This window comes from Engystomops pustulosus, chromosome 4 (assembly GCF_040894005.1).
Source record: "Engystomops pustulosus chromosome 4, aEngPut4.maternal, whole genome shotgun sequence".
NCBI lineage: Eukaryota > Metazoa > Chordata > Amphibia > Anura > Leptodactylidae > Engystomops > Engystomops pustulosus.
Genome location: NC_092414.1, coordinates 58063851 through 58085959, shown reverse-complemented (window position 1 = coordinate 58085959; position 22109 = coordinate 58063851). Strand labels below are relative to the sequence as shown.

The 22109-nt window shown below is 43.1% G+C and overlaps 2 protein-coding genes across 6 annotated transcripts in view; one reads left to right on the top strand and one right to left on the bottom strand.

Annotated features, from left to right (window-relative positions):
• Positions 1-2429: 2429 nt before the first annotated feature.
• Positions 2430-15075, bottom strand: LOC140126476 (uncharacterized). 5 transcript variants are annotated; one of them, XM_072145984.1, is made up of 3 exons: positions 14969-15075; positions 7631-8101; positions 2430-3356 (listed from the first exon to the last, which is right to left on the bottom strand). In XM_072145984.1, the coding sequence occupies exons 2-3, from the start codon at positions 8057-8059 to the stop codon at positions 2979-2981; spliced, it is 807 nt and encodes a 268-aa protein (XP_072002085.1). In that variant the 5' UTR covers positions 8060-8101; positions 14969-15075; the 3' UTR covers positions 2430-2978. The 5 variants fall into 5 exon arrangements, with proteins under 5 accessions (XP_072002085.1, XP_072002086.1, XP_072002087.1 ...); XM_072145985.1 differs by lacking the exon at positions 14969-15075 and adding an exon at positions 14274-14584; XM_072145986.1 differs by lacking the exon at positions 14969-15075 and adding an exon at positions 14274-14584 and having other exon boundaries at positions 7631-8068.
• LOC140126475 (organic cation/carnitine transporter 2-like) overlaps positions 14731-22109 on the top strand; it is a 39087-nt gene continuing 31708 nt past the window's right edge. The window contains exon 1 of the mRNA XM_072145980.1: positions 14731-15302. Coding sequence (XP_072002081.1) covers positions 14910-15302 — 393 coding nt within the window. The 5' untranslated portion in view covers positions 14731-14909. The remainder of the gene's footprint in view (positions 15303-22109) is intronic.

Below are 22109 nucleotides of genomic sequence, written 5' to 3'. Positions count from 1 at the left end.
ATACATAAACATTTGCCTATCTTATATACTGATGACAACTTAGTCAAAGTATTACCTGAAAAAATTAACTGTGTAGCGAAAAGGGCCCCTACTCTGGGCATGGAATTGTCACCCAGTCTCTACGTGTCTCACATTACATCTAGTGAAAACTGGTTACAAACCAAGGGCTTCTATAGATGTGGACATAAAAAATGTACATGTTGTCGGTATGCATCCCCTAGTAAGACTTTCCAATCCACATATACACAATCAGTGCACAATATAACAGGGTTTATCAATTGTAACACGTCATTTGTGATATATATGATTACCTGCAAAACATGCCAACTTCAATACATAGGCTGCACGTCTTGTCCTCTTAAAGTAAGGATACGTAGACACATCTTAGATGCTGGTAAGAAAGACGCAGTAAATATATCTATGGTTTCCCGTCACTTCCTTAATGTGCACAATGGGGATTGCTCCGATCTGTCAGTTGCTGCTATTGAAAGAGTTAAGCGTCCGAGAGGAGGTGGAGATCACAGAAGGAAACTTCTAAACAGAGAGACCTTCTGGATCTTCACTCTTCAAACAAGAGTCCCGCATGGTCTAAACAAATGGCAGGATGTTATATATCAGTATTGATTCAGTAAAAGCTTGTTTTGCTTTGTATACTTGTTTAGAGTTTTATCATTCACCTGTGCTCGAATATTTTAATATATACCAACCCCCATGCTCCGTGGCGCCTAATCACATGACTCCGGGCAGATAGGGATAAAAGCTGACTGCAATCAGTGTGGTGGTAGCCATGAATAAGGAAAGCTATTTCCGAAACGCGTAGGCAAGAAGTGGTCTCCCCGCTACCCTGTGTAATGTATTAACGTATTTTTCACATTGCTATACGAGCTGTTTTTAGCCGTGATTATTAAAGAATTGGATTTTATCTCACGTGGCATCTTATTGGAAGCTGGATTGAATTTGTTGTGTATGCTATTGTGCTCCAAGCCGAGGATCATCCGTGCCTCCGATTTCCACGTCCTGAATCACAGTCCACAAGGGTCCAGGTGAGCTGACTATTTTGTATAAAAGTTTCAGTCAGGGGTCCTGAAATTCCTAGTGGCACCCCTGATGACAATGGCCCACAACTTACAACCGGGACAACTCCAAGTAGCTCTGTAAAAAGCATTTCAAAGTCCTGGAGTGGCCTAGTTACCGACCTGTATCCAGTCAGAAATCTTAGGAGGGAGCTGAAATTCAATGTTGCAACAGCTCTATACCTAAAAGATCTGGAAAAGATCTGTAGGAGCAGTGGGGTATTTGGGACACTAAATCACTGGTCCATAAGGACCTGTGGATGGATAGGTGTCCCAAATCACCCTGACAGGTCTTCTTTAAGTCAGGAACTGCTCGTATTGCTAGCAGTATTTATGTCAGTCTACGAGTGTTTGTAAAAATGGAATATGTGCTCTTCTGTCCTATATTATAAAGGACCAAATAAAAACACATATAACTCAAAGCTGTTATCATTTATATTTTGTATCCACACTATTTGTCATAAAGTACCCTGTGACAATTCTTATTACAATTTTGGGATTATGAATTATTAAAAAAAAAACAAAAAAAAACACAATAATACAGTTGACTTTTTCTTTTTAGGTCTTTGTAATTCTTGCCATTATTAGAAAAAGTATACTTCTATCTATCTTTACATTTAATTGTCAGGCTCAGTGAGGTTGTGGATCCTCTGAACCACTGCGGACGATGGCACAAGCCACTACCTGGGACCGGAGTCTAAGTGGTACGCGGTTTTCGCCAGAGCCCGCCGCAATGCGGGTTGGACTTGCTGCGGCGTGGTACCACCAGGTTCGTTCCACAGGCGTGAGTTGTCCGCAGTGGCAGCCAAGGTCGAGGTACAGGAACGGCAGGCAATCTCGTAGTCGGGGGAAAGGCAGGAGGTCAGGACTGGCAGCACAGGATCAGAGTCAGAGACATAGCAACAGGTCAGGGCAGGCGGCAAAGGAGCGATGTCAGAAACGGAACCGGAGTCACAACGGGAATTCACAGGAAGAGCACAAGGCATCAGAAAAGCTTTCTCTAGGGCGCTAGGCACGAAGATCCGGCAGGGGCTTGCAGGAAGAGGCACGCTTAAGTAGATTTTGCTAAATGGTCAGCGCTAATTAATGGCGCGCTGGCCCTTTAAATTTTGAGAAGCTGCCGCACGCTTGCCCTAGCATTCAGGGCTGCGCGCACACAGCGGAAGGGAGCGAGACGGGAGCCGGGGAAGGTAAGCAGCGCTGGCGGGGGCAGAGAAGCACGGGTGACCCCGCGACCCGTGATATGGGTAATATGGGAAATAGCTTTATTTGTCTGGCTATTAATGCAAGTGGGATATTGACTGTGTTTGACAAACAGCCCACATTCCATACAGTTCTGAAAGGAAAGGGGTTTATTAAAAATTATCAACCAACTTTTTAATCTCAATTTTATTTTTTATTACAAAAGCAAAACAAAATATTATACATCTATGGTTGAAAGGGTATTCCTGAAGTATTTCTGCTCCTTAGGACTGGTCATTGATCAGCCAAGGTTTGGCTACTGACACTCCAACAGGACTAGCAATTTAATGTGAGTTTTCAGTACCTTTTCAGGTACTTTAGTGATCAGATCCGTGCTATTCAATTGGGGAATTGCAGCTGCTAAAAATGGCTGATTCAGTAGGGGCGTCCTTCTCCCTCGTTTCAGTGGCCATTGAAGAGCTACTCACTTCTATTCTGATAATTTACTCCTGGAATATGCCTTTAATAAATACATACTATATAATATTAATAATAACTTATAGTAATACTTCTTGGCTTCGCATCATAGCTGTAACAAGTGGAAAAGAAAATTAAATAAGTTTAAAAATATCAGAAAATAGTGCTACTATCTGTACAGAAGTTACAGAAATAAGACATTTCCAGATCAAGGGTGTTAGGTGATGTAAGGTCATCTGTATACATCTAATCTATATTGTTCTTTATAGATATTTGTGCTGCTTGTCCAAGATACCTTTTGTTGTATATGATGGTTTCCTCATCCAGCTCACCAAGTAAGCCCTTTATTAGCAGATCAGTAACAAGCCTTTCACAGTAGAGTCTTTGGCGTTCACTCATGCGTCGTAGTTTTCCAGCTACATTGAGGGCTATACCATCAAACTCATCCGGTGTGGTCCCTAGAAGTTGTTTAGCCTGCTGCAATAATTCATTTGTTTTGTTCATCTGCTCACGGCTTCGCCTCCGTGATCGTCCCGATGACAAATGAGAGACTGCATTGATAATTGGAGAACTTTCGCTTGGAACAGTACTTGGGGACGTGTCCGTTTCTTCCATTTCTTCTTTCTGAAGTAAAAAAAAAAAGTGAAGCCACTAGTAAAACAACAAAAAGGTATGCGCCATGCATGATATAAAACAATGTGAACTTAAGGCACTCTGGTCCGGTTAGACTGGAAGCGCTGATGAGATATATTCACGTGATGGCTGTCACTTATTCAAGTGACCCCGAAGCAGTTTTTTTTCTACACAGAAATTTCCCCACTACCACCTTTTTAAACGATTTCGGGCAACCCATTTCAGAGTATTCATCTTTAGAAATTGACCTGCTGTTGGCATAAGAGTTTTAGATTTTTCATTTTTGCCTTTCTGTTTTTCACTCCCCCCATTCCAAAAGCCACAACTTTTTTTATTTTTCCGTTTACAGAGAAGTGTGAGGGCTTGTTACCTGCGGGACGAATTGTACTTTTTAGTGCCATCATTTACTATCCCATGCAATGTACTGCAAAGCTGTAAAAAAAAATTCCAAGTGTGGTGAAATTGACAAAAAAAACGCATTTGCGACATTCCAAAATGTCTGCACCCACCAGCAGGTAACAGGTTAACTTCTGCGATTGGTGCCAGTATCCACTGCGGCAGTTAGAGGGAGGGGTCAGCTGTATGATCCAGCTGACACCCTCCGTGTATGGAGAGAGCTCATGAGCCCTCTCCATACACCCCCCTCAGCACCACGAAGTAATAGTATGTTGTGGTGCTTGAAAGGGTTAAAGCATACCTAACCTTGATTGGGTTCAGTTATCCAGTCTGTTTCTTCTTATTACGTAATCTTAATATTCTCATCCTCAGTCCTCTTCCCTATATCTTTAAATTTGACATCCACTCTGAGCTATTAGGAGGAGACCTAAGCTTTGACTTCCGCTACTCTCTCCCCTGCTTAGCTTAGCTTTCGGAGTGAAAAGCAGATTAAGAAGGGATGTAAGAGGGTGATAATAACAGAGGGTATTGAAGGGGTAAGAGTCCTTAGGGAGATTTATCAGAAGTGTCTGAGAGCAGAATTGATCTAATTGCCCATGGCAACCAATCAGAAATCAGGTTTCATTTTCCCACAGCGGTTTATAAAACTAAAGCTGAGCTCTGATTGGTTTCCATGGATAACTAGAACTGTTTTACCTCAGACATTCCTGATAAATCTCCCCCGGTCCTAGTGCTTATATAAGGGACATTAGAGAGTTGCTTGCAGTCCTTTAAAAAGCTGCAGCCTGTCAATCCATCCCATATAATAAAATCCTGGTCCACAGTGTCTGTCATGTGACCACTGCCACCGAGTAGGCAATTGAGTTATAGAGATGTCTGATAAGCAGACCATCTCACTGTGTGTGTGTACAATCTTTGCCGTCTCTAGGTAATGTGTAACATGGCTGCCTGTCTCCAGGTGACAATGTCACACAAAGGAAATAGTGTAAGAAAAAGAAAAAACAGAGGAGATAGAGGAATGTTTTGGTTCACATGACATGTGTGCAGCTTACACAACATTACTAATCCATTTAAAGGGCTTGTCTACGTTAACAAATAATTGATCTGGTGTGCACAATTTAAAGTTACAAAGTTTCCATATCAATCCCTGATGCTTATTTAGATCTCTGCTTGCTGTCCTTCTATAGATAGCTAATATGTTTACTTCCAGTCGACAGAATCCTTGGCCATAATAACGGCTCGTGCACCTGTGTGATCATCACATGACCATAGACAGATTTCTATGTACTGGAAGTAAACAGAGGCTTTCTATAGAAGGACAGCAAGCAGCAGGGGCGTCGCTAGGTCAAGAGATCCGGGGCCCGTGCCCCGGATCTTTTGACCTGTACTCCGAATGTCCCAGGCAATTTTCCTCACTATCATCGCTATCTATGTCCTCAGGACGTAGATAGCGATGAGGAGTGAAGAGCGGATGAACGGAGCCGGCGGCACTGATGAGCACTGTAGTGGGGAAGAAGCCGTCGGCTCCGTTCTCCACTATAGGGAGCAGGAGACGCAGTCACACAGCGTCTCCTGCTTCAAGCAGCTCACTACAGCTGCCGGGACAGGAGACGCCGGGTGATGACATCACCGCGCCTCAGTGCTGGAGTGAAAGGTGAGAAGCCAGAAGAGAGACCGAGGTGAGAATAAGTGTTTTATTTTTTAAATTATGCAAGGGGGAGGGGGCACATTTAGGGGACTTGTCATTACAGATGGCACTGGGAAACATAACATTACAGGAGGCTTTGTTGGATATTACTGGGGGCTGTGGAGACATTACTGGGGTCCGTAGGGAATATTACAGGGGGTTGTGGGCACATTACTTGGAGCAGTAAAGACATTGGGGGTGTGCAGTAGAGGACATTACAGGGGGCTATAAAGACATTGGAGGGAGCTGTGGGGGACATTTTACAAGGGACTCTAGGGGACATTACTGGGGGCTGTGAAGACATTGAGGGGGGCTGTTGGAGACCATTACTGGGGGCTGTGGGGGATTTCTTAGTGGGGCGTTGAGGACGTTGGGGGGCTGTGAGGGACATTACTGGGGCTGTAGGGGACTTCTAGGTGGGGCTGTGACAACATTGGGGGGCTGTAGGGGATATTACTGGGGCTGTAGGGGACTTCTAGGTAGGGCTGTGACAACATTGGGGGGCTGTAGGGGATATTACTGGGGCTGTAGGGGACTTCTAGGTAGGGCTGTGACAACATTGGGGGGCTGTGGGGGATATTACTGGGGCTATAGGGGACTTTTAAGTGTGGCTGTGGGGGACATTGGGGGGCTGTGGGGAATTTTGCTTGGGCTGTAGGGGACTTTTCAGTGTGGCTGTGGGGGACATTGGGGGTTGTGGGGGACATTACTGGGGCTGTATGGGGCATTAGGGGCTGCGACAACTATTAGGTGAGTGGATTCTTTATCTGGGCATGATTAGGCAGGGCATTATTTAGTTTAGGGTCACATTGAGAGCTTATTAGTGGGGGGCCACAGTAATTAAGTGTAGATGGCATTCTTACTTGTTAGTTTACGATTAGGGAACATTATTAGGTGGGTGGCACAATGAGGAGGTGTAATGTAAATTATGGGGCTTTATTATAAAACCAGATTGTATGTATGTGTATATATATGTGTTTATATGTGATTTATAGGTAATATAGGTTTTAATATGTTATGTTAGGAAGCATTTATTATTTTTGTATTAACAGTATTTTCAGGAGGACTTTCTGTGTATCTTTGACATGCTTGTGCAGCGCTGCGTAATCTGTGTGCGCTATATAAATAAAGAATTATTATTATTATTATTATTATCTTTATTAGGGTCCCTTTCACATGGTCGTCCATATGCTATCTGTACAAACAGTGGCTAGCATACGGAACGGCCCAGCTGCAGGACTTCTTATGAAGAGGGGAGGGGTGCAGAGCTGTCACCCTTCCAACTCCCCAGTCAAGCACTCCTGGCCTGCGAAAGGGGCCTTACAGTACAGGTAGCAGAGTGTTAGGGGTAACAGCAGGATAACACCATTAGGGGACCAAGATGATGGGGACAGTAAAGAACATAAGATGTCTGTGTGTTGAAATCCACAGGGAGGACTTGTGGCTGAAGAAAAGACGTGGTGATGCTGGGCCTAACAGAGAAGATAGAGGACAACTACACTTCACCTCCTGACACTGGATGTAACAGGTAGGGATTTCTCTTGTGTTTTCTGTATGTGTCGTGTATAGGTTGTGTACAGGGGTGGGCATTAATAAAAGTCTGATACATATGCATTGGGGCCCGTGCCCCGGATCTTTTTCCACCCTAGCAACGCCCTTGGCAAGCAGACATCTAGATAAGCAACAGGGATTGATACAGAAAGTATATTAGAAAATAGTATAACTTTTGATTACACAAACAATATCAGTTATTTGCTGAAAGCGGACAACCCCTTTAAGTTCTCCCATAGATGCATTTCACAGGATAAGCAATGGATCACACCATTTTAACTCTTTAGAGACAATAACATCACAGGAAAACCCCTTTAAAACACTTTTCCTAGTTAGACCCCCAGCTATCTCTATTTGGCCGCGTTCACATATGCGTTTATTGTACAGTCATCCGTTTTGAAACGCAATACAACCAGAATGGGGAGGAGCTTGTTCTGATCGCATCCCAGTTCCGGTTGTAGTTTTTCGATCCGAAGTGTATATTCCACCGCCCAGACCTTTTTGATACACCTTGTATATATCTCAGCTATACATTTAGAAGTATATCCCTGTACATGGGGGTGGAATACACATAGTAGATGTACTGTATATTGCGCCCATAAGATAACGGAGAGGGAGAGAACTGTCTTACCACATAAAACTCTCTAACCATGTAGTTTTCACAAGAAGCAGAGGGCACTTCATCTTCTACCTCCTGATCTTCATTAGAGAGAAGGCAGTGAGAATTATGAGAGACCTCCTGGTCCTGGGTAAAGGCCAACATGTCAAAATACCACAAGCGGGGGATGTACACTTGGCCTGGTCCTGCTCCTGATCTTTTGGACGCCTCCACTTTGTTCAGTTCTTTCTTGTATACTGTGCGCAAGTTCTGGATTTTATGCTTTACAAACCTGAGATCTGCTGTGGGGTAATATTTTCGGCTGACTTTTATTAACTTTTCAAAAGCCTCTGATTTTTTCTGACGATTGCAATAGTCTGGGCTTTTTACTTTCCACAAACAGCTGAATGAGCGGTACATGTCTATGAAGTCTTTAATAAACTCCGGGCTGTGTCTCTCCATAGTAAGCACCTAAAATATACATATTTATATCAATGAGGAGATCTAAAAAAAGAAAAAAAAAACTTAAATATAAATATACATAAATATAAATGTCACAATAAATAACAAGCTAGTCAATACTGTTTTATGCTTATACTACATAAAGAGTGACAGACATTGCATTTAGCATAAATAACCGCAGAGAATGAAGCTCAAAGTATTTATTCACTAGTGTAGCTGTCACAGACGACTGATCCCATACTGATGATCCATCCTATCAATAAGTGCCCAAGTTTACACGTCATTCTAGAGCAGTGGTGGCGAACCTATGGCACGGGTGCCAAAGTTGGTACTCAGAGCCCTTTCTGTGGGCACCCAGGCCTTCACCCCAACACAGAGTTTGCCAGCTAGGACTCAAGGCTTTCTCCTGTGATACAATACAGCCCAGGACACGTCATGCTCAGTGCTATTTTAAAGTGACTTCCTTGGCTGCCAGGACTGCAGGAGGAGCAAGAAGGTGTGGATAGAGATGGATTGACATTGGAGTTTCTGCTCTGGGTCCCCTGATTCTGCCTCTTCAGGGGACCCTGGAGGGAAGCTAATATCCAAATTTCTCCATCATCTATCTATTGTATTGGTGAACTTGCAATTATTTGAGGTCTTCTACAGTACACTACACTTTTTTGGTGTAGAAACCCTGATAAATAACCATATTGAGTTAAAAATTGTGTTTTCTTAGCATTTACTAAACGCAATTTTGACTCAATGGGGGAGATTTATCAGAAGTGTCAGAGCAGAACTGCTCTAGTTGCCCATGGCAAACAATCGAAGCGCAGCTTTCATTTTCCCACAGCGGTTTATAAAATGAAAGGAAACCTACCATTTAAAAATGCCCATTCTGACCCACAAATACCTTTAAACAGGTCAGGATGAGCTGATCCAGAAAGATTGCTTGAATAGTACCAGAAACCGCTCTTTTCGTTGTAAAAGCGATTCTTGTATTATGCTAATTAGCCTTTGGCACTTCTGTGTCCCTCACACAGCACGCACTGCGATCCGGCTGCAACATAACTGTGTGCTCGATATGCGTGTGTCATCACCACTCCCTTCAATGAAGTCACCAAGCTCTCAGGCACACTAACGTATGTACATCTACTGCCACGGCCTCGTAGTATCATGAGACTTCATACAGGAGGCCGTGGGGGTGAGTTTACATAAATATAGCTATGCTCGCCTCTCCAACCAATGAAAGGGGGGCCACTCCACTGACACCAATAAAAACGCAATTAAAATGCCACTTGTAAACGCGGCCTAAATGTTTACTGCGATAAAGGAAAGTTTAGACATCAGTTTGAGAAGACCTACCAGGTACAGATCACGGTAAGAATATATTTTATATTTCAATTTCTTTATGCACTACAGGAAGATGACATGGAAGGTTGTTCGATCACAACTTGTGTAACGTATGTTGCTTTGGTTAACAATGGAGAGTTATTCATGATGACTTCAATGTGCTGTTTGATGTAGCAGGAAAGATAAGATATTGCAAGTGTCTCTTTAAACTGCTAACTAGTAGTGTGACCAGTGATCTACACTTAGGTTTACATGTGCAAATATCATGTCTGGACAAACGTAATCAGTAGGTAGGAATAATAAGATTAAGTGACTTATACAAAGGGAACAATCCTATCTAGTTTATGGCTACTTCTAGGATTGTCTACGTAAAGACAAATGTCTAAGCAGGGAGATCCTGTCACAGTTTATGCGTTTATTATTTATAGCTTATTCGTCTCTAGAAAAAGGAGTGAGGTTGTCAGCTTTTTATGGAGGTTTATGGAGATGAAACCCACTGGTAAAATTGCTTACTACACTGAATACAACTTTGTTGGTGTAACCTATTACAAGGGGCCTACAACCTTCTCAGCTGGAGACTAATTATTAAATTGAGGTCTCCGAGCATGTGACACATTCCACCGAGTGGGAGCTTCCAACGTGGAGTAATATTTCAGCAAGGGGACAAGGGGACAGTTCGTTAACTGGTGGCACAAACTTTTAGCCATTTCTAAACACAACGCTGAGTTTGCATTATTAACTGACCCCCTAATTAAACTTGGTCAATCATCAGCATCAGGACGCTTGTTAGCTCTACAGGAGCCAGACAAAGTTCTGCATATTCTTCTAGTCGTGTGAAAAAACTAGGACACTCCATGTAAACCATTATACTCCAATACTATATAAAGAATAAGGTGATTAAAAATGATTTACAAGGGACACTTGGAATCACGGGGTCCCAGCAGTCAAACCCCACAAATACCAATAGTAGTATACTGATAAAATTTCCACTTTTGGAAAGTTTATGCCTCCTGCATAACTCTACATACATCAGCTGCAAGACACCCCAACAACCCCGACTTCGTTTTCACAGAAAACATGGAGGGGTTTGATAAAATAAAAGGTGTACTTGTTAGCGCATACGCTAATACCAATACTGAAGATGCTGCCCTAGAGCTTCAGGCATGGTTATAAAGTATAGTTGTGTCTGTGCCAACTTTACATATAGTTTTAGACTCACTCCTGACAATACTTATGCAAAATACTGAACCAACACCATGTGAAGATCATAGTATAATAGTAGACAAAGTTGAAAAAGGACACAGGTCCATCAAATTCCAATAAGATTAAATAAATGTTTTATCCCCATAACCCGTGATATTTTTGCTCTCCAGGAAGTCATCCAGGCCTCTCTTGAACATGTACATAGAGTCCTAGAGTAACAACCTCCTGCGGCAGAGAGTTCCATAGTCTATGAATCCATGTCTATGGCGGTAGAACCGCCTCTCCTGGTCCTGGTAACAGGCCTAGGTTTAAAAAGATCTTTGGAGAGATCCTTGTACTGCCATTTCAGGTATTTGTACATTGTAATGAGGTGTCCTCTTAGTCGTCTTTTTTTCTGAGCTGAATAACCCCAGGTTTAGTAATCTGTCATTGTATTCTAGTCCCTCCATTCCCCTAATAATCTTGGTTGCTCTCCTCTGCACCCGTTCTAGTTCTATGTCCTTTTTATACACTACTACCAACCAATACTGATCCCTGTGGCACTCCACTGGTAACGTTAACCCAATCTAAGAATGTGACATAAATGACAACCCTCCATTTTCTATCACTAAGCCAATTGTTACCCAAATGCACAGATTTCCCCCTTTTATACAGCACTGCATCAAATGGCCTGACAAATGAAGATGCACCAGTGTGAACCCAGCCAAGTCACACATGTAATACAGCACCCTCAGCGTGACCCTAGCATTATGTTCCTTGTGTCACCAAGTTTCTTTTTGGAAGACACACAGAGGTTGTCTCACAAGTTGTAAATGAATCCTTAAGGAAAGAACACTGACTGTCAAACATAAGGTAATTGTTGTCTGATTGGTTAAGCTTTATTCTCCTTTGATCTCTACGTGTAGCAGAATGAACATTGAGTACTTAGCTGTACTGGTTGGCACTTTCATTTATCTACTAGTGCTTTTCAATAAATTACAATATCAGCAAAAAGTTTTTTTTTTTCTGTAATTCAATTCAAAAAGTGAAACCCATATATTATATAGAGTCATTACAAATGGAGGGAGCTTTTTTAAGTGTTTTATTTTTGTGAATGCTGATTATGGCTTATAGCCAAGGAAAACACAAAAGTCATTATTTCAGAAAATAAGAATAATTAACCCAAAACACCTGCAATGGCTTTGGCATTATGGTGGCCAAATCCCACAGACTGCACATAGTGCAGTAGATTATAGACATATAATACAAGGCTGTTCGGCTAGCAAACGGGCTGTATACAGAACTCTATTAAGTATTACAGTTCTGGCAGATGGGAAACCCTTGCATTATATTTCTATACAATGCAAGAATTTGCATCCACTGCACTATATGCAGTCTGTGCTGTCGGGCCACCATACTCTGGTTCGTGTGCAGGAGCCCTTAGTCTGGTTCAGTAGGCCACACATTTATGGGGAGACTCAACCCACAAGGAGGGCAAGCCAAAAAAAGGTAATTTTTAAAGAAGCTGGTTGTTCACAGAGGCTGCATTCCCACTGCCGTATGCGAGATGTATATACGGCCTATATACGTCTCCCATACGGGAGCAGTACGGTGCCGCTTCGTACCCCATGAAAAGATAGGACATGTCCTATCTTTTCTCGGCATAGGGCGCCATGCGCCATGTTCCTCTATGGAGAGGGGCGGGGCTGAGCAGCGCTGAACCCCTCCTCCTCTCCCTGGCTCTGCCTTGTGCCCACGGTGCTACGGAACGGCGGTGTGAATGCAGCCTAAGAGCATATTAATGGTAAGTTGAGTGGAAGGAAAAAGTGTGGTAGAAAAAGGTGCAGAAGCAATCGGGATAACTGCAGACTTGATAGGATTGTTAAGAAAAGGCCATTAGAAAATGTGAGGGAGATTCACATGCAGCGGACTGCTGCTGGAATCCGTGCTTCAAGAGCCACCACACACAGACATATCCAGGACATGGTCTACAAATGTGTTGAGCCACTCCAGACTAATAGACAACGCCAGAAGCCACTTGGAGTCAAGGAGAAAGAGAACTGGACTGCAACTCACTGGTCCAAGGTGTTTTAGATGAAAATACAATTTGCATTTCATTTGGAAATCAAGGTCCCAGAGTCTGGAGAAAGAGAGGAGAGGCACAATCCAAACTGATTGAGGTTTAGTGTGAAGTTTCAACAATCAGTGATGGTTTGGGGAGCCATGTCATCTGCTGGTGTAGATCCACTGGGGGACATTTACTATGGTGTTTCCGCCAGTTTTGTGGCGCTCTCACCACATGTTCTGCTCTCCTACCTATTTATTAGCTGTCGGGGACAGAAAAAATGACTTTTTCCGTCTGCTCCGACTCTTCTCCGAAAAGGGGCGTGGCTTTGGCGGAGTGGAAACTCAGACAGAATTAATATGTGTCACAGCCATTTTTGGGCGCTGTAAACTGGCGGAAAGTAGACCAAAAGAAAACTGGTCTAGCAGGGACTGTTGGACATATTTCTGGTGCTCGGGACAGATTTTGGTCCCAGGGACAGAAAATGGTCTCGGGGACAGAAAATGGTCTCGGCGCCAGAAATGTCTCTGCACAGCTCTACAATATTAAATGTGTGTCTTCTTTCCGAGAGCAGGTCGGTAACAAAGCCAATGCAGACACCGACACTTTAAGTAAATGTCCCCCACTGTGTTTTATCAAGACCAAAGTCAGCGCTGCCTTTTAGCAGTCTTAATGCTTCCCTCTGCCGACAAGCTTTTTGGAGATGGAAATTTCATTTTCCAGCAGGACTTGGCACCTGTACACATTGCCAAATGTTCCAATACCTGGTTTAATAACCACAGCATCACTATGCTTGATTGGCCAGCAAACTCACCTGACCTTAACCCCATAGAGAACCTATGGGGTATTGTTAAGAGGAAAATGAGAGATCCAACAATGTGGATGAGCTGAGGGCTCCTATCAAAGCAACCTGGCCTTCCATAACACCGCTGCAGTGCCATCAGCTCATCTCCTCCATGCCACCAAGCATTGGTGCAGTCATCCATGCAAAAGGATCCCTGACTAAGTATTGAGTATTAACTGTACACACTTTTTATTTGGCCAACATTTATGTGTTCAAAATATTTTGTACAGTTCGTCTTCTATAATATTCTTAAATAATGACTTTTGGGTATCAGCCATAATCATCAACACTAACATTATAAATAACTTGAAAAAGTTCTCTTTGTTTCTGATGACGTAATAATAATACACTGCATTGCCACTGCAATGAACCCACCGCTGTGCCATAATGTATCAGCTATCAATGGCAAGACTTAGCCTAGGATCCAAAACTTCTAAGGCCTATGGTATAGTTTGGGTGATATATGTGTCAAAGGATGGAGGCATCAAAAGTAAGGCCCCTGACACACTAGCGTACGGCCCGTTTCAGCACATGCCGGCCTTGCGTCGGGATATGTGGAAGACCTAAATTTGTGTGTATAGATCAGGAACAGAGATGAGTGGAAATCATGGTCAGGTTCGGACATATTGCCTGGTCCCCCTTGCCAATCATAGCCATGGCTAGTTGCTAGACGCGTCACTTTACCGGACTGGCTGTTTGGCCTCCAATTCAGCAATATGTCTGGCCAAACACCAATCCCGACTATTGGGTCCGCTCATCTCTAACCAGGAATCCTCCAGGCAAATACTTACAGCAGGAGGGGGGAAAAGCTAAATATGAATGAAGCCTTTATATCTTCCATTCCTCCATGGCTTTGGTTCACAAAACTGTATCAAAATCTGCACCAAAAAAATAAACAAACCCTGCATGTGTTAGCAGCCTGCCAGCTCTGTGACTATGGCACTCTGCCTATCTGTGCCTGGCATGGACTCATGAGGCTGTATTGTATGTATACAGTAATATACACAGTGGGTATAATGTATATAATAACCTATATGTGTATATGACCCCACATGTCCGCCCGCTGTTCGCTCTGCTGCTGAGTGCTGCATACAGTGTACGCCATGTGCAATCACTCATAGACATAAAACATCGCCCCGTGTGAATGGAGCCACATAAGGCGATCCCCGGTGCCCGTCCCCGTGTCCTCTGAGCAGGGGGCGGACTCTGTGGCAGGTTGGGCAATGCCAGCTGTGGGACTGGTCAGGGGTCACCGTCTATCCTATGGGAGGCCGCTCCGCCCGGCGGGTGTATGTGTACAGGCATAGCCTACCCCGGCAGCCGCTGTCCCTTGTTCGTGTGCTCTCCGGCCCCGGTGCACAGACACTACCGGGCTCTACCTCCTCCTCTTCCGCCCGGGCGCCCGCCTCCAGCCGGCAGCGCCAGCCATGCGCGACTATGATGAGGCGACCTCTTTTCTGGGGGACTGGGGGCCCTTCCAGCTCACCATCTTCTTCCTGCTCAGCGCCAGCATCATCCCCAATGGCTTCACCGGCCTCTCCGCCGTCTTCCTGGTCGCCATCCCCGAGCACCGCTGTCTGGTGCCCGACAGTGCCAACCTGAGCCAGGCGTGGAGTAATGCCAGCATCCCCTGGGAGGAGAGGGACGGCCAGCGGGTGCAGAGCAGGTGCTGGAGGTACAGGCTGGACATCCTCACCAACTACTCTGCCCGGGGGCTCATGCCGGGCGTGCACGTCAATGTCAGCAACATAGAGAAGGAGAAGTGCCTGGACGGCTGGCACTATGATCAGGACGTCTACCAGTCCACCGTGGTCACCGAGGTCAGTCACTGTCATCTTCGCTGTCATTACTACAAACCTTCAGGGAGCGTTCACACAGAGCGGGTTTTCTTACAGACATCTACAGACCAAAAAAATCTATACTGTACATTTTTGAGCTAGATCACAGTGTTTTTGGTGAACAAAACACTGTATAGGCACAAGACAGGTGCAAGATTGTAATTCTCTTTTTTATTCTTATGGTGTGTCATAGATGCCTGTTTTTATGTGTGCACAACTTTAGGATTACAGGGCCTCCTGAGCTGCCCTCATGCTGTCCTCATCACACTATACTGACTGAATATGGACTTACCTTAGCAACACTGGTGTTACAGTGTTGCTAAGGAGGAGCTTCAGAGCCTGTTTTTAAGAAAAGATAAATTAAATTGTAAAATGTTTTAAATCAATATTATAGGAGAAATTCTCTGGTTAGACAAATTTTGCATATATTTCTGGGCTCAAAGCAATTTCAATCCTTTCACCCAGGGTAACATTTAAGGCCCTCCGACCTTGGGCACCACAAGAACGTTTGCTACTGTTGTCCCTGATACTTTGTAGCACTGAAGTTCAGACTGTTTCACTCCCATACAGTTCTTGCTAGGCTTTAGGTCTGAAGGGGTTGTCAGCCTCTGTATGTAATTAGGAATGGTTTCATTCACTGACTGCTATTAGATATTTTGTATTCGCTCCCTTGGATTTATGTTTTGGACCTTATCTAGGTCTCTTTACATTTGGATGTTAGCCACTCTACCTGACCATACCTCTACATACTATAAGGACAGAAGAGATGCTCCACTGTGAATGTACTAAAAACCAGCAAACTGCTCTTGCCTATCGGGGTCATGCACTGTATGGCTGTGTTCACATGCTGCCCATCACCATAACATTATAGGTACATAAATACAATGTTTGTGCACAGCCTAAGGCGTGTAAACATAGTGGCTGAGCTGCCAGCCTGCATAACACAACAGCCGCTGGCACCTCTGCCCTGCTATGCACATGTGACTCCAAAATCTCTGCTTTCCAGGGATTTGTTTTCCTACCAGGAGCTGCATTCTTCCTAAATCCGTTCTGCTGATTCTGTGCAGATCTCTGCTAACCAGAGTACAGTACATGAATCTTGTATACTGTCAGCAGTAAGGCCATCCAGTGTGGCCCATCTTCCTTTATCAGCTAGGCAGAGTTCAGATATTTGAAACCCCCAATGTGTGACTGCTATAACCACCACAAGTGGCATGTGTATGTTGAATACATAGACATTGTTAGCTACAACTCCTTTTAGTTGCAGTTTTAAAGGGAATCTACCACCTCCCAACTCACCCTTAAAGAAAATCTACCATCAAAATCCATCATGATAAATCAAGGACACTTACTCATAGATCCAGGCCTCAATCCTTCCAAAATCAACTTTGAAATTTATGCTTATGAGCCAGAATGCTTATGAGCCTGGGGCATTACCATTGCCCCTTCACAGGCTGTTACCGTTTACAAGCTGCACTTCCTCCTCTCACTGTGTGCCAAAACTTCCTCTCCTGCACTGAGATTACATCGGGCAGAGGAAGGGGGCAATGCTAAGGGAGACAATGTAATAACCTGGAGGGGCTATGGTAACGCCTTCAGAGCACCTTTAACTCATTAGCATAACCACAGAAGCAGAATTTAGAAGAAAAGAGGCCATGGATAACAAATATAAGAAGATTACCACAGTCTTAGTGCCTGGATCTATGAGTAAGTGTTCATCGTTTATCATGCTGGATTTTGATGGTAAAGCAGTATTGCGTAGGGGACAGTATAAACTTTCCAGACATACCATCTCAGTTTCTTTGTCACTTTGGAGTAAAGTCTGTTTTAATATGCATTAAAATTAGCTTCTACGTGCTCCAACGTCATATCTGCTGATGCATCTGGTTGCTGGTCACTTCTGCTGATGCAAACCTGTGCACACGTCACCTGGCACCTGGTGCACCAACAAGGTAATTTGCATGAATATAGAAGGGAAATTTTCTCGAAAAAAATGACATATCGCTGGGAAATGTATGTTTCGAAATCCTATGAAGTGCTTTACATAATGCTCATTTTGCTTGAGGGTGTATTGGGGGTGGTGGATACCCTTTAAAGCGAACTTGTCACCAGGAATGTCTGTTTTAGCCAGTGACTGATTCCAATAGCCTAAGCAATGCTGATTTTAAATATGCCTTTGTCAGCATTATGAATTATTTCAGTAGTTTATAATTCTGAACCATTTCAGTACTTTATATACATTTATTTCACATTACCTGGCTCCCTGCTAGCAGCGTGTGGTGAGTCCCCGGGAAAGGGGGAGCTGCATCCTGTGTGTGCCCTTGTCTTCTCATGCATTCTTTCTTTCCTCCTCACTATCCCCCTCCCTCCCTGCCTTCTCAATGCACATGATGGGAAGTGGTGAAGGAGCTTTATGAGTATGGAGGAGAGGAGACTGACACAGGAACACACAGGATGCAGCTGCCCCTTCCTGGGGACTCACCACACGCTGCTGGCAGGGAGCCATGTAATGTGAAATAAATTTATATAAAGTACTGAAAAGGTTCAGAATGCTGACAGAGGCATTTTTAAAATCATCATAGCATAGGCTTTAGGAACCAGTCACCAACTAAAAATGACAGGTTCGCTTTCTTATGATCTATGTTCTTATGATCTGTAGAGTTTCAGCAATGGGACATCCCACTATCTGGCAGTAATCAAATATCTAATGGATGTGAGACAAATGCTCCTGGTCATAGTATCTCTTTTACACACCCTTAAAAGAGTTTTCCTTATTCAGAAAAAAAAAATATTTTTACATTTGAAGCAGATCTGTGTCCTCTGGTTCTTGTGGTACAATTTGCCTGGAAATAATGATGTCACGTACTATTGACCTGCCAATCCCTGGCCTTGATGTGAATGCTGAGGCTAGGGATTGGCATAATGTACATCATTGCATCATCATCGCTAGTGGCTGAGAGGATTTTCATGAAAATGGAAAACTCCTTTAATTGCATATTTCTGTCCAGGGAATAGACATGCAGCTCCTAGGGCTGACTAGGTCTTGTGATCTCTAACAGTTCCCATCATAAAATGTCCATTTATTTTAGTGGAAACTTCAAGAAAATGTCTTGTAGGCCTTTGTTCAAAGTTTATATACTCAGAAAAACTAGGACTAAACTTTCCCACTATAGAGAACTCTGGAATTATGTTTCAGTAAGGAAGATAGAAGTATATTAGCAACCAGTGCAGTATTAAGGTTGGGCACAAAATCTGGTGGGGGCCCATTGAATGTAGTCCAGGCAGGGAACAGCAATCGCTATATACTGCTCCCCAGCAATTCATGCGACCTCCCGAATCTCCCACATGAGGTGGGGACCAAGGGGGGCGTGCCCCGGGCATCCCTCCTATGATCCGGCCCTGTTAGCAAGGTATGGCTGACAGATGACTGCACCATCAGGTCGTGTTCACACAATGTTCTTGAAACGCATTGTTTGAAAAGCACATTGGAAGTAATTTCTCGCCAAACGCATATGCCTAGACCTAAATGCTTGAGTTTGAGAAGTAGCGATAAGGTTTTTACTTCCATTGCAATTTCCATATAAGTTTAGACCCAGTTCTTGATTATTGTGTAATATATATATATATATATATATATATATTGTATGACTATTGATAATAATGTGATAAAATTACAACCATGTTACAAAGTTCACTAGGCTTGGCAATATATCTTATTTATATTATGTTTATGTTATCTTAAATGGTCGCTAACTTTTCAACAGCCTTTCAAGGATCAATATTACAAGTGAATATGAGACACTATGTTTTCTTATCGGAGAATATTAAAGCTTTCCTCCTACCCCTTAATAAAGTGACAAACACTCAAGAATCTCTACTGCATCCAGTCTGCTAGAGCCAGATGGACTAGACTTGGATTGTATAGAAGTCTATGGAGAGGCCTGTCAGACTATGCAACTAGGGATCTTTATGGACCACTTCCTCAGTTTATAGTGGCATGTTCTGGTACTGACCCAACCTGATATTCGCTGCCTACCCTTCCCCCTCATGGCTTTGTGTTTTATTTTTTGGTTAAAGTGAGTATTGATTCTGCCTTTAGCAGGTTGTTAACTTTGCCCACAGTTCACCTATAGCCAACAATATTGTGCTATAAAATCTTGACGAGATTGTGTTTGGTACCCTCCAAATTCCCCCATGTTCCCATCGGCTCCCCTTCTTTGCTGGCGTTGTGGTTGGGTTCAGGGAGACTCTTCTGCGCATTATTATAGTTGTGCCAGCCTGCAGGAGTTTTTAGAAGGGGAGCATCGTAATAGCCATACCAGTGGATATATAGATCCTAATAATAATAAATCTTTATGCAGTGCCAACATATTCTGCAGATTTTATACCTGCCTGAGTTTTTCCTGTTACACTGTTCAAATATCGCTATTGGGGCCTACTGCAAAACTATTGATGAGACACTGGCCAATAGCCCTAGCCCTCTGGAAGTCCCATTGGGGCTCATTTACCAAGGGCCTGAATTGCGCATTTTCGTCAGGTTTTCAGAATATTTCCGATTTGCGCTGAATTACCCCGGGAATTTAGCGCACGGGAATGGATTGTGGCGCATCGGCGCCAGCTTTCACGCGGCAGAAATCGGGGGGCGTGGCTGTCGGAAACCCCGACGGACTCGAAAAAAAACACGGAATTTAAAAAAAAAAATGGGGCGCAAGAATAGCACTCACATACACCGGGACGAAGTAAGTGAACTCCAGCGGACCTCGGCGCAGCAGCGACACCTAGTGGATAGCGGGCGCACGACCTTAGTGAATCCCGGCAAGCTCCGAATCAACGCCGGACAACGCGCGGCGGGATGGCGAATGGACCGGGTAAGTAAATGAGCCCCATTAGGTCAGGAAGATAAATGAAATTCAAACAACGGAGGTCTTACCGCATCCCTACCTACACAGGTAAAACAAGACAAGGCATTTCACACCTTCCTTTGGTGCTTCCTCAGGTCGAAAAACAATTCATGGGATAATATTTTTGTTAAATACACGTGTTAGTTAGTAATTCCATAGATGGAAGTGATCAGTAAATGATGCTTAATGAGGATTTACGACTCTTTCTTATACATAGGTACTTTACAAAAATGATGAGTGCCAGTAATAGATATATATAGTTATGCATATATCCGGGTTACGTTGTACTTATGAATAATTTATAGGGTTAAAAATAAAATTCATCTAATTAAACAATTTAATTCTAATGTTCCTATGTACATATACAAATAAAATAAATAGTTAGATAAATGAATTAAATAATGAATTAAGGTTTCTGATACCTAATTTCCAGCCAATAGTTCAGAATGTACCTAATGCAACTCATTAGAGACCAATCCCTTTTGGCCCTCAACGCTTCCCGTACGCAAGTACCATGTGTTCCAAATGCGTTTTACCAGCTAATTCCGGCCGAGATGGAATTGTCTTTATATAAGTATTGCCTATGTATTTTTGTAAACGTGATTCATGTATGAATTTACTTATTCATTTATCTATTCATTTTATTTGTATTTGTAAATAGGACTATTAGAATTTAATCGTTTAATTAGATGAATTTTACTTTTAACCCTATAAATTATTCATAAGAACAACGTAACCTGGATATATGCATAACTATGTATCTATTACTAGCACTCATCATTTTTGTAATGTACCTATGTATAAGAGTCATAAATCATTGTTAAGCATCATTTACTGATCACTTCCATCTATGGAATTTCTAACTATCATGTGTATTTAACAAAAATATTATCCCATGAATTGTTTTAAGACCTGAGGAAGCACCAAAGGAAGGTGCGAAACGCGTTGTCTTGTTTTACCTGTGTATGTTTTGAATAAACGGATCATACTGTGACTGAACAGATCTTGCCAGCGCTATCTGTAAAGGTTTTTTTTTTCTAATAGTGGTACGTAACAGGACGCACCACTATACAATGTTTTTGGTGTAATATACCCCAGAAGCCAGGGGCTACTCCAGCGGGTGGGCGTGGGGGCTGTTTGGTCAATACGCTTAGAATAAGCGTTGCTTACGGCTTGTTGTTTCCTTGCCTATTATTTTCTTTTCTTTACCCTAAAGTGATTCTGTCCGATATACTATCTCAGATATTAGGTACCCCTCCCTTGTCTGTATGTTATACAGAAATGACGCTGTGTGTTATGGCAGATTATGTACTGTTATAGGAATCGTCTGCTTTTAACAATTCTTGGTAGCAGATCCTACAAGAAGGTAAAATAGTAGGATTTATAATATACTTCTCTTCATTGTCTACTTTGCTTTATGAGCTACAGTGTTTACAGTGGAGTCCCGCTGATGTGTCATCCATAGTAACAAGGTGACCACAGATGGCTGCTCTGTAAACACTCCCCGGGCTTCCTCACTGTACGAGTTAGGGATGGAAGGGATCTGTCAGACATGTCTCCTCCTTTCCATCCTGTAGGGATGAGCAGCTACAATTGGACTGGATGCATTGTACACACGTTGCTGGTTCATGGGAATATGGATGATCATATTTTCTTATCATAACAAAATTTACAACCTATTTCCAGGGAACTGTGTAACATGGTTGTGCCAGGAGTACTGTAGCTGTGAGTTCTTCTTCTCTGTCCTCGGCTGTGTTATGTGACGCACCCATCTTATGTAAGTCAGATTCTTTGATTCCTGTTCCACTTCCATAGCCAGAGGTTTTGTTGCCCAATTTATGGCTTTATTCCAAATACAAAGTGTAAAAACCTCCCATGAAAATGTGAA